General features: G+C 39.0%; 2 protein-coding genes across 5 annotated transcripts; one reads left to right on the top strand and one right to left on the bottom strand.

Annotated features, from left to right (window-relative positions):
- The first annotated feature begins 705 nt into the window (after positions 1-705).
- LOC112460749 (adenosylhomocysteinase) lies at positions 706-5,209 on the top strand. The gene is made up of 6 exons (XM_025025574.1): positions 706-835; positions 2,079-2,269; positions 3,303-3,644; positions 4,080-4,295; positions 4,458-4,681; positions 4,769-5,209. The coding sequence occupies exons 1-6, from the start codon at positions 808-810 to the stop codon at positions 5,064-5,066; spliced, it is 1,299 nt and encodes a 432-aa protein (XP_024881342.1). The 5' UTR covers positions 706-807; the 3' UTR covers positions 5,067-5,209.
- A 106-nt stretch (positions 5,210-5,315) lies between these two features.
- Positions 5,316-11,289, bottom strand: LOC112460747 (GATOR complex protein WDR59). 4 transcript variants are annotated; one of them, XM_025025570.1, is made up of 20 exons: positions 11,094-11,289; positions 10,952-11,001; positions 10,580-10,712; positions 10,253-10,466; positions 10,046-10,179; positions 9,816-9,965; positions 9,582-9,741; positions 9,417-9,496; positions 9,271-9,337; positions 8,999-9,207; positions 8,658-8,921; positions 8,435-8,585; positions 8,184-8,377; positions 7,956-8,092; positions 7,666-7,884; positions 7,276-7,402; positions 6,746-6,775; positions 6,066-6,226; positions 5,665-5,918; positions 5,316-5,570 (listed from the first exon to the last, which is right to left on the bottom strand). In XM_025025570.1, exons 1-20 carry the CDS (start codon positions 11,139-11,141, stop codon positions 5,431-5,433), a joined length of 2,922 nt encoding a protein of 973 aa, XP_024881338.1. In that variant the 5' UTR covers positions 11,142-11,289; the 3' UTR covers positions 5,316-5,430. The 4 variants fall into 4 exon arrangements, with proteins under 4 accessions (XP_024881338.1, XP_024881337.1, XP_024881339.1 ...); XM_025025569.1 differs by having other exon boundaries at positions 7,956-8,095; XM_025025571.1 differs by lacking the exon at positions 6,746-6,775 and having other exon boundaries at positions 7,956-8,095; positions 11,094-11,288.
- Positions 11,290-11,967: the final 678 nt, after the last annotated feature.

Here is an 11,967-nt window from a genome sequence, read left to right on the forward strand (position 1 = left end):
ATGTTTTAAATTTATTTGTTTCTCTATTCCTCATAATCTCTACTTAACAGAGAAATTTCTTCGCGATCGTTCTCGCCGCGCGGTAATCGCGAATATCGTAAACGATAAACCGTCGCCGCCAAGTTGAAAATTACTTGAAAATTATAAAACATTCTCTGTTCCCCAAATATTTGTTTTGCTTACAAAATTTTCTATAAACGAGCCTATTGTCTCTCTATTGTCTATAATCGCTATTTCTCACGTACATTCTAACGACAGAATAAAATCAGAATAATCAATTACCGTTTTCTTCCTGCCTGCAGTTTCGCTCGAGACATGGCCGCTCGATATCTAACAATAAAGGTGATCGCGAGGAACCGTGTAATCGTGAATGCGGGAAGAGACCCGCATGATAGCGCTGATACGGCGGATCGTATCAGCGCTAATATACCAACGTCGACGTCATTCGTCGAATATCGATAATAAGCGTACAAACGTACCTGTGGTACTCTGTGAGAATGTGAGAATTCGACCGATCTCCCTCCTCCGTTTCCGGACCGGTCGAATTCTCACATTCTCACATCGACGCGCGTCTCGCGCGCGATGAGAACTAATCGACGACTGACAAGTGACAGTTCGCCTGCATCTCGCGCCGTGCGATAATCGAATCTCGAAGAATCGCGTATCGCGTCACGCGGTCCGCGCGCAACGTTCTCGAGGTGGTGGTACCGGCACATCGGGGCACTTGGGGCGTACAGGTTATCACGTTGAACATTTGGTTCGCCGCTCTCATTCACCTTCCACGCGCCAACCTGAACGTGACGCACCATGTCCGACAAGCCCGCGTATAAAGTCGGTAAGTGGCAAACACCGAACGTACGAACGACATCGCGTTTCGGAGTAACGCGAACGCGAAACGAGACACGTGCTCGCGGTGCTCGGCTCGCACCCGTTGGGAAGCAACGTGAAGTACTCGCCGTTCCGTGATGGCACGAGAGCGAACGCGCCAAGTCTTCGATATTCGCTACGCGAGCGTGTGATATCTCGATCGAGGATGATTATAAATTACATGTGTGCTAAAAATGTTAAAACAAAAGATGTGTCCATGTGATTATTAAACACATATGTGACTCCACAGTGTAAACTGTGTGCTAATTTTTACTTTTAGCTCCGTTTTTTATTTTTTTTAAATTATTTTCTTTATTTCTTTGCTCTTTGTGTTAATTAATTTTATTATATTTATTTTTGTATGTTGAAGAAGACAGGGTAATTTAAAACGTTCCATGTATATTTAGGATTTATTAAACTATCTTATTTTTAATTTGACATCTTTTGTCTGCTGATTTATTGGCTCTCGAACTTTTCACATTTTTCTCAGACACATGAGTTCGATTCTTTTTATATTATTTAAAACTTTGAGTTTAACTCCCGGGTAACCTTCGCCGCGGTTTACTAATCGAGATTACACCCGACGTTAAAATTCTCGTTAAAATTTGTATGACCGTGACGCAATAAACTATTAAAAAACCGGATGTCATAAAATAAGTTTCTTAGTGGCAATAATCTGTGTGCAGTTCTGCGCATATTTTGCAACATTGTGCAATTGTATTTTGTAACAATGTTTTTGCTCTTTTATAATTCTTACCTTGAAACCCCTTGCACAATAGGCGATAGCGATAACAATAGCGACAGCGACAAAGTTGCCGACAAAGGTATAGCTTTGTCGGCTATCGCTATCGCTATCGCCTATTGTGCAAGGAGCTTTACTCTTCGATAATCAAAATGTAATCGAAGAAAAAATCCTATATGTATTATATTCTTTTTTTATAATTATATATAATATTAAATATAACACATACATATTAAAATGTTATGTACTATCAATATTGTATATTGATATATAATAATTTATCATATTTGATGTTATATTTAATATAATATATATTTTATTTTTATAAGTTTACAAATTATATATGTATGTATATATTTATGTTTTTAAAATATTAATTTTAATTATATGACGAAACTATTGCCTCTTGGTTTCAACAATGATAATTTTTCTGAATTCAATGACTTAACTGGAGAAAATTTCTCAACAGCCGATCTCTCCTTGGCGGAATGGGGTCGTAAAGCAGTCACCCTGGCAGAGAACGAGATGCCGGGGCTTATGGCGATTAGGAAAAAATATGGACCGTCCAAGGTGCTAAAGGGCGCACGGATCGCCGGTTGTCTTCATATGACCGTGCAAACTGCGGTGCTAATTGAGACTCTGGTGGAACTCGGCGCGGAGGTGAGAGCCAGGAAGTCTAAAGCCGGGCCCAGACATGTATCAGATCACCGTATCGTATCATATTTTTTATATAAAAATACAGATATGTTAATTATAATGATATGCCAAGGTCTTGTTTTCAATCTGTAAGATATGGGATACGAATACGGATTGAAAACAAGGCCTTGACGTATCATAACCAACATATCTGTATTTTGATAAGAAAATATCATGATACGATACGATGATCTGATGCAAATCTGGACCTGGCTTTACGAGCTTAATTCACGCTCGTATTATTTGATACTTTAGTGATAAGTAACAGTAGTAACGCGCCGATAGAATTTCACGCGGCTGTTTACTTATTGGCGGAGGAACTTGCGAAGATAAATCTATTATGATTTACACATGAATGTTATCGTTGCTGACCTCGTTGAGCTTTCCTGTAAATCTGAGTATACATCGTATTTAGTTGAAAATATCTTTCCCATACACTATTCTAATCGTAGTCGATTTTCATGGTAATATTTGATGACAAAACGGATGTTATGAGAAAAAAAGATCTCTTCTTTACATTTCAAAAGGTTTCTCGTTTAACTTGGAAACACTTACAAGAACTTATACTCGATAAGGCTCCACGTGTCTTGAATCGAGTCTTCATATTTCAAATACTTTTTTCCCTGATGTGAATTAATATTCAGTTCGACTCGTGAAAACTATTTAAAAAATCAGATTTATGAGATATCTCTATAATTATCTCTACTGTTAAAAAGAATCAGTGATGTCAGCGATTTTTTTCAAACTTCTACGAATCGATGAATTTAACGTGTATACGTCATTAAAATTGAAAAAATAACATTAAATAATTTTGTTTTTAATCATGCCTTTACATGTGGCATATGATAACGTATGATAATATATGTATATTATTTTTTTATTATACATATCCCTCCATTTATTGATCCTAAAAATACGAGTAGTTTTGTGTGCAAAAATATTCAGCCATTTAGAAACTTAATATCCGAATTTCAACAAAGTCATTCTTCTATCGCAGGTACAATGGTCGTCTTGTAACATATTCAGCACGCAGGATCACGCTGCGGCGGCGATAGCGAAGACTGGAGTGCCGGTGTACGCGTGGAAGGGAGAGACCGACGAGGAGTATATCTGGTGTATTGAGCAGACCCTCGTGTTCCGGGATGGCAAGCCGTTCAATTTGCTCCTCGATGACGGCGGTGACCTGACAAATCTCGTGCACACCAAATATCCGCAGTATCTCAAGGAATGTCGCGGCCTATCCGAGGAGACCACCACTGGAGTGCACAATCTCTACCGCATGATGAAAGAGGGTACGCTCAAAGTGCCGGCGATTAACGTCAACGACTCCGTCACGAAGGTTTGTGCACGTTCACAGGAGCAACGACATGAGTAAACAAGTTTATAAAATGATGAATAAGCTATCGATACGAAGTTGACGCTTAGAGTGCGTCAATAAGTTAGAAGAAGATATCATTAATGATTATGGCTCGATTAGAACCCAATAGTCATTGTTCGGATGAATTGAGATAAATATGTGTTATAAAATAATGACGAAATAGTAACGAAACTGATAAACGGATGATAAGTGAATCATGAGTATGTTAACACTTGCAGAAATCTTAACGCAATGCATATGACGCTGCACTTTCAAAAGTAGACATGTATTTTTCATATAATTAAACTTTGCAAGATAAATGTTTCTCAGAATTAAAATAAAAGTTTAAATTAACAAAAACCTATTAACATCTAAATACGTAATAACAAAGCTAAATTGACTTTATACTTTTGACAGAGTAAATTCGACAACTTATATGGATGCAGGGAATCATTGATAGATGGAATCAAGAGAGCGACCGATATTATGATCGCTGGTAAGGTGTGCGTAGTGGCCGGATATGGAGACGTGGGCAAAGGATCCGCGCAAAGTCTAAGAGCCCTCGGGGGGCGCGTTATCATCACAGAGATCGATCCTATCAACGCTCTTCAAGCAGCCATGGCAGGATACGAGGTAAATACCATCGGAAAAGAAATCCGATTGATTGTAAAATTGCGTCAAACTATCATCTCGATTACCACTTGCACATCATCATATTATGTTGCAAATTAGAATTATCAAGTGTCGTTGCAGACCGTCGCGGTCTTACAATTAACAAATATCTGTAATCCTCAGGTAACAACAATGGACGAAGCAAGTACGAAGGGCCAGATATATGTAACTACCACAGGATGCAAGGACATCATCGTGGATCGACATTTCATGAACATGCCGAACGACGCCATCGTCTGCAACATAGGACACTTTGATTGCGAGATCGATGTCGCGTGGCTGGAGAAGAACGGCGAGAAGACCAACATAAAACCTCAAGTGGACAGATATCTATTGAAGAACGGCAGGTATGTTTTGTGTGCTATGTATGATTGCTGAATCGAATGGATTGAAACCTTTTGATAATGAGTTAAATTACATCATTCATATTTCAGACATATTATTCTTCTCGCGGAGGGGCGTTTGGTGAACCTGGGTTGCGCGATGGGCCACTCGAGCTTCGTTATGAGCAACTCATTTACGAACCAGGTGCTCGCACAAATCGAACTCTGGACGAAATCGGACAAGTATTCGATTGGCGTACATATGTTGCCGAAGAAACTGGACGAGGAGGTTGCGGCATTACACCTGAATCACTTGGGTGTAAAGTTAACGACACTCACGCCAGATCAGGCCAAGTATTTGGATCTGCCTGTGGAAGGACCTTACAAGCCCGATCATTATCGATACTAATTGCCATCGATACTAGTTGCCATAATTTAATTACGCGTGAAAATTTACAACAAATCACAGTTAAATTGTTCTTGCTGTAATTATATATAAACTGGTTTTATATGCATTTAATTGAAGAAACAATAAAGTTTTTGTTTTTTCTATATCGATCTCGTATAACAATCTTAACAACCTTAAACAACGAAAATAATTTGTAGATATCTAATTCAGCTCAAATCTATGCCTTAATACCGTAAAATCATTTAAATATTTAATTTTTTGTCATCTTTGATTTATTCATCTTTGATCAATGATTAAATTTATTCTTTTTTCGCAACAATGGCTATCACAGATGATGATTATATACAATTTCGTCTACATTACCTTATATCTTAAATAGCACTGAATTTTCCTGCAAGCAATGACAACCGCAGCCCGTAGGACATACTATCTCTTTAGCGAACCACGCCGCTAAGTGCTCAATGTGTCCACCGTGGCCGCAAAACATGCAAGAATTACTTGCACCTAGATTTTTCAACAAAAACAAAACTTTTAAGTTTGTTTAAGATTATAATTAAAATACCTATTATCGAATCAGTTTAGACAAAAAGCTACGAACCTCTGACTGTAACATGACAAACGATACATTGGAAGCTCAACCCCTTGCAATTAGCGCACTGCGGACCTGGGCTGATCTTGCCGCAGATTCGACACTCGTTTTGCAATTCGACGTCCTTCTGCACGTCGATCAAGGACGCGCTCAGGTGTTTCAACACTTGTGCCCGAGCGTCCAACAACTCCCACCTGTGTAACGCCTCAGCGTACGCCTTCTTGTAACCGTCGTACAACGCCGTGTATTTCTCATCAAACAATCTGCATAAGATATTCAGGATTAATACTACAATCTAAAATATTCTCCCGCAAGCACAGAAATTTCGAAAGGCATTTCGAAAGAAGATACTTAAAATAGCTTTCATCTTTCTTTACGATCCCCCAAACGCGTCAGTGCAAGAAACATACTTAATATTTTTCGCCGAATCCCCAAAGCTGTCTTGAATGACTTTCAAATCATCCAACGACTCCGACCATGAGTTTGACCGGTGTTGCTTCAGATTCTGAAAATTCCATCCCTCTAACGTGGTATCTGCCAAATGTATTGTGTGATAAGGCGAACCACCAGGCTGCAAGGATATATTGAATAGAACAGATTCACAGTTGAGATACATATATCAACCATATACAATTATATAATACACACGTACACGATATACAACACACACACAGCAATTAACGTTAGCGATTACACAAGTCGGTCGTAATGTGTTATTATTAATGAAACTACTCTCTACATGAATTCTCTTCATAGAGAGATGACGATCACTTGTTTATATGAAGTATACGTATAACTAATTATGACAAACAGCACATGTCGTTTAACCACTAATTGCAATTTGTTACTTTCGAAAAAATAATGTGTTACTATACACGTTATTTTTCCTTTTTCTTTTATCAATCGCGTCCATACAAATATGTAATGCAAAATTCGTATCTACTTCAATTCTAGTGAACAAATCCATTTAGTGGTAACACTTTCAGTCCGATGCTGAGAAACGAGCACAAGATATTGATTATATAGAGAATCCTAAAAACCAAATCCAATATTCCAAACATTTTGTTTTAACCAAACTCAGAGATCTTACCTTTAACCACCATTTTCCTATGGAAAGCCTCTATAACAAACGTAACATTATATCGTTAACAGCGATATGTATATAATTGGAAAATATAAAAATGAAGATATACGCCGATACAATATGATATCTACTATTATATGATAACGCATGAAAAATTAAAATTTTAATCATCGCACGTGGTTCATTATTTGTGATTAAATATGCATACTGTACCGCCGTATTCGCACATCAAACATTTATACAAATTACACATCACTTAAAAAAAAAAAACCGTCATATATTCTCTCATGCATCGGAAGAAAGGGACACTGTGCTGTGCATAAAAATCTCCATTCTTATCAAATACCGGGACACGCGTATGCAGAATAGAAAGCGAAAATGTGACCGGTAAACATGTAATGTACATTAAATTTCTCTCGTCAAGTTTACGGGACAAATGGTCGCGTCAATGCCGCATCGTGAGTACTCGTGAGAAAAAATTTTCAAGTGACACACAACCTGCGCTTTTTGCTCTTTCGCACAAATTGCATACTTACACTGACGTTCACAGATTTGCTAGTCAACTTGGTTTGCGAAGCATCGGTGTTCTCGGATCGGTAGCTAAGTGCGCAGCTCAGCATGCCAGCCATTTGAACATCAGACTGCTTAGCGTAATGCTGTATTCTAAATACAAAAGTAATTACATATATGGAGTAAATATGTTACGATCAACAATTAAGATGACCAACAATCTACGAAGACATCGCATATCTAAGTTGAATTATTTTCAAATAAATCCTTTTTTAAAGTCTATATGTCAAAAATTAACTATTAATTTAAAAATTATTCTATTATTCGATTTAATATTATTTGAATTCGATATATCATCTTTCTGAATATAATTTTAATTATTATAATATAGTAATAAAATCAAGAGCACTACTTACAAGAAATGAATTAAGTTTTGGCCCCAGGGATGTAGGGGCCATGGAGCATTGATATCGGGAGAATGACCCGATTGACAAGAGTTCTGCTCAGTATTGGACGGTGGCTGCGAAATGATTAAACCAGCTAAACACCAAGTCTGAATTAAGTCGGGCCTTTCCACCGCAGCAGCCACGTTCGCATTGTGCTTATACATGGCCGAAATGTCAGCAGTGTTGATTCTAAAAAGTAATAAAATATTTTCATACATTTACAAAACGCTTAAACAACATAATATAATTGTCGTACTCACGTATATTTCTCGGCGAGTTCCTTATTAACAAAGAATAATGACGAAACATCGTATATCATAACCATCGGGTGGCAATTCTTGAAATACGAACGATCATGCATTCTACCCGTGCTGTGCAATCCACGTCGAAGGTCCTTCTGCTGATAGAATTGTAGTTACATAGATAACGTATATATTATAACACACAACATATGTACTCTTATTTTTATCAATTCAAATATTCCTTACACGATCTTGAAAGTAATACGAGCTGATAGACATGTTATCGTTAGTTGGCACGTAGGAACTTCGGTACATATGCATGAAAGGTTCGCCGTTACCGATGCTATTGTCCAGGGCGGACAGTGCTCTGGGTGTCGCATCTCCTGGTTTCATTGACGATCTTCTCGCGTAGGAGGGACGGCCGAAACAAACGAGGATACCTGTCCAGAAAGCGATTAGAAAAATGCAAAGTTAAAAAACGTAGAGTGTACACGCACCTACACAACAAAATTTAGCGCCGGATGTTCTAGGAAACGGTATATAAGAGTCCTGATAATTCGCGCAGATATTGGGAGAACTCAGGAAATTGCTGTTATCCTGCATGTGATACACCAAATGACCGCTCTCGTCCTCGTCCTTCTTGCACATCTGTCGAGCACGACACAAATCAAAATTTTTATTCGAACGCTACGTTAATTCGAAGAGAAGAGATCCGCTTACTTGCTCCAAAGTTAAATTCAGTTGTCGGAGACACGGTTCCAAGCACGATCTATTCTTTTTGACGCGATGCTGAGCGGTTTGCACGAGAACCTTCAGCAGCTTGGTCATCGTCGTATTGTCGATAGTTGTACCGGGACAAAACTGAAACGTCGGTTGCGCACTGCACGGATAATTAACGGGGAAATTTACTTTTAATATCACATTGTAGTTCTTTGTACACGCGGTTATCGTACAGCTCCTCTCCACCACGTCCATCGCATTCACCTGAATCGAAATGTGAACAGTTAGTTGTTTCAAATCGATCGCGTACCTCGTACCTCGCGTGTCTAAAGCAACGTTACCTCTATATTTGGTATATTCATATTTATCAGGGAAAATTCCTGCTGCAAACTCTTTGGCTGAGTGGGAGATGAGACTTTTTTGGAACTGTCCGGGAGGCTGATCGTTTCAGACTGCGGCACAGGCTCATCTACTTTGGTTGTAATGTAATTTATCTCAGGCTCGCTCTGAGAAGTGTTCAGCTGCAATTCTTGGACGGACTGCAAGGTTCCTACAAAGAGATTTCTTGTATATAAAAAATTTCATCACAGAAATACCGCAACGTCCTACGTACTTAAATTGTTCTCTTCGGAATACTGGCTATAAACTGACAGGCCATCGTCCATACCATTGCTACATAACTGAAAATAAAAAATATTTCTTATTGTTCGCATTTGTTATAACTCACAAAATTGTGAGAAAGATAAGTTACAGTCTTACTTTCTTTATGAATGGACTGATTTTATATATCCTCAGACATTGATCCTTGGACCATGTAACGAGTTCAAATTCGCTGTTTTCTACAAGCAAATACGAATAGAGTTGTAGCGATATACTTTTTATAATTTCTTTTTATAATATGCTTTCAATACTTTGTATAACAACCTAGTTTCAGATGCCGCCATTGAAACTCGAGCACGACATCCGTGTGGCCCGCAAACGTATATATTGGCGCACTGAGGTTTGACGTGTTCCATAGTAAAAGACTGTTTTCTCCACGTCGTAATTGCGGCACCACTATCGTCACCAAACCCTCCCCAAAGGGCTGTATAAAAATTTACGAATGACGCATCATACGGAGTAGCCGCAATAAAAACTCTTCCATATCTGTGTTCTTACCGTGTATCTTGCTCTCCATACAGGAGAATTTGTCGTCAAAATACTCTCGGCCCTGCGCGGATTTAAAATATCGAAGATCTTGACGGTGCAGTCTTGACTCGATGTTGCCAATTGATTTTGTTGAAAGGGACACCAATCTAAACCATGTATCTAAAATTTGACTTTGACTTGGACACTTTCTTATAAAAATCACTCGACCTACGCTATGCATTTGTAACGAAGCTATTTACTTTTGTCAAATGAGCCGTTATGTACTGTACAGGGCTCGTTGCCTTCCGCTGGTCCCATATCTTGACATCTCCGTCGTGCGCCGTGGCCAAGGTATGCGACGACAGTGGATTCCAACGTACTTGGGACGATCCCGCTTTAAGAAAAAGGCAAAAAACGTTTATTTTCTCAATTAACAAAGAATCATCCAGGTACGTCTTTTAATTTACCAACTGCAGACAGGGACACGCATGGTTTTCTCTGATCTCTTATGTCCCAGATATGTATAAACGTGTCGATACTGCAAGAAGCAATGATATCTGGTTCTTTGGGATGCCAGTTCAGATCGCTAACTACCCGCGTATGGGCTTTCAAGCTCAGCATAGTTTGTAACTCGTATCCTCCTGCTCCATTGAAATTCAATATTTCGATTCGCGTGTTGCTCTAAAAGAAAATTATTTTATATATTTTTTCTTCCTAGAGTTCATCTAATAATATAAATTTAAATGGCAATACATATGCACATATTTTTACATAAAAGATATGCGAGATCTTACAGAAATTGCACACAAGTGGCAATTCAAGTCGCACGGGTTCCATTCGGCAGAGCCAACCTCGTATTTGCTTTGTCGCTGGAATTTCTTTGTGTTTACATCCTCGTCCAAATGTTTCACCCCCAAGTATCTACGTCTATAAAGGAGGCAACAAGAATACAGATAATTTTTGCATTTTTAGGAACAATAACAGCAGGTCATTTGAAGGATAGAAACAAAGTAATTGAAATCTTTTTCTCACATAAAACACATGAGTTTGAAGAAAATCTTTGAGATAATCTATCTCTACTGAAGACTCGGCTAATTATTTACAAATTAGTAAATATTAATGAATACCTGTGTCGCAGGTAATCGTTGATTTTAAGGGCTACTTACCCGGCCAACAGAACGTACGTACTTGTCGCGTCCACTGCCATGGTGTTGGCCTAAACATCAAAAAAGGGGATAAACAATCATTTCTCCGGTGCGACAGGAGTCGATATTTCTGACACGAGAAATCACGCTTTTCTTGACCAACCTGTAAATCGCGGTGCTCCGTGACCACATAGTCGCTGTTTCGTTTCATTTTAACTAAATCAATTTTTAAGCCTCTGTCTGCAAGTTGTCACACCATCCCGAATCGATTCCACGATCCTGCGCTGATCCTGCGAGGTTAGAATTTAGAATACAGCCTGACGTGCGCGCCACAGTTTACATACATACACGCACACATATGTCACATGCACATGTAATACACGCAGGATGTTTTATATACACAAAAAAGGTGTTTTAAAATAACATCGAACGGAAATTTAGAATAAATTACATAATATTTCGTTGTTAGGACAGATTGTTAAATATTTAAATATTTTTTTACACCCATTACTTAAATCTTCGATCTCTGACGCATCATTTATTATTTCTGTAACAATATATATCGTTTAATTTACGCTTACGTTAATTCAAAAAATTCTATTAAATTAAATAAGACGTCGCGAAGATAAAGAAGTGGTTCTGGTTCAAATGGATTTCATTTTTAAATTGGACTTTGTCGTCTCCCCCATCCCCCCTGCCGATATTTGACGCTTTAACGTATGTACATACGTACATACATACAGTCGTCTCATTTCAAACGCAGGAAGTGCAAGAGAGCGCGGGGCCGATATTCGGACACAACAGAGACGAACTCTGGTCACGGTGGTCACGGTCTTTACACATACATACACGTGCGCGCGCGGAGCCGCGGACGCGTCACGCACACGTGCGCGTCGCTGACGTAACGCGATTGGCTGGTACGTACGCGTGCCTCCCCCCTCCAGCCTCCAGTCCCGCCAAGTCTCGCGACGAGCGCGAACGAGACGAAGAGCGAAGGGACGTCGAAGACGCGCGCGCGAGCGAGAAAAAGGGATACG

The sequence above is a fragment of the Temnothorax curvispinosus genome, unplaced genomic scaffold (genome assembly GCF_003070985.1).
Source record: "Temnothorax curvispinosus isolate PA1 unplaced genomic scaffold, ASM307098v1 QBEX01010790.1, whole genome shotgun sequence".
Lineage (NCBI taxonomy): Eukaryota > Metazoa > Arthropoda > Insecta > Hymenoptera > Formicidae > Temnothorax > Temnothorax curvispinosus.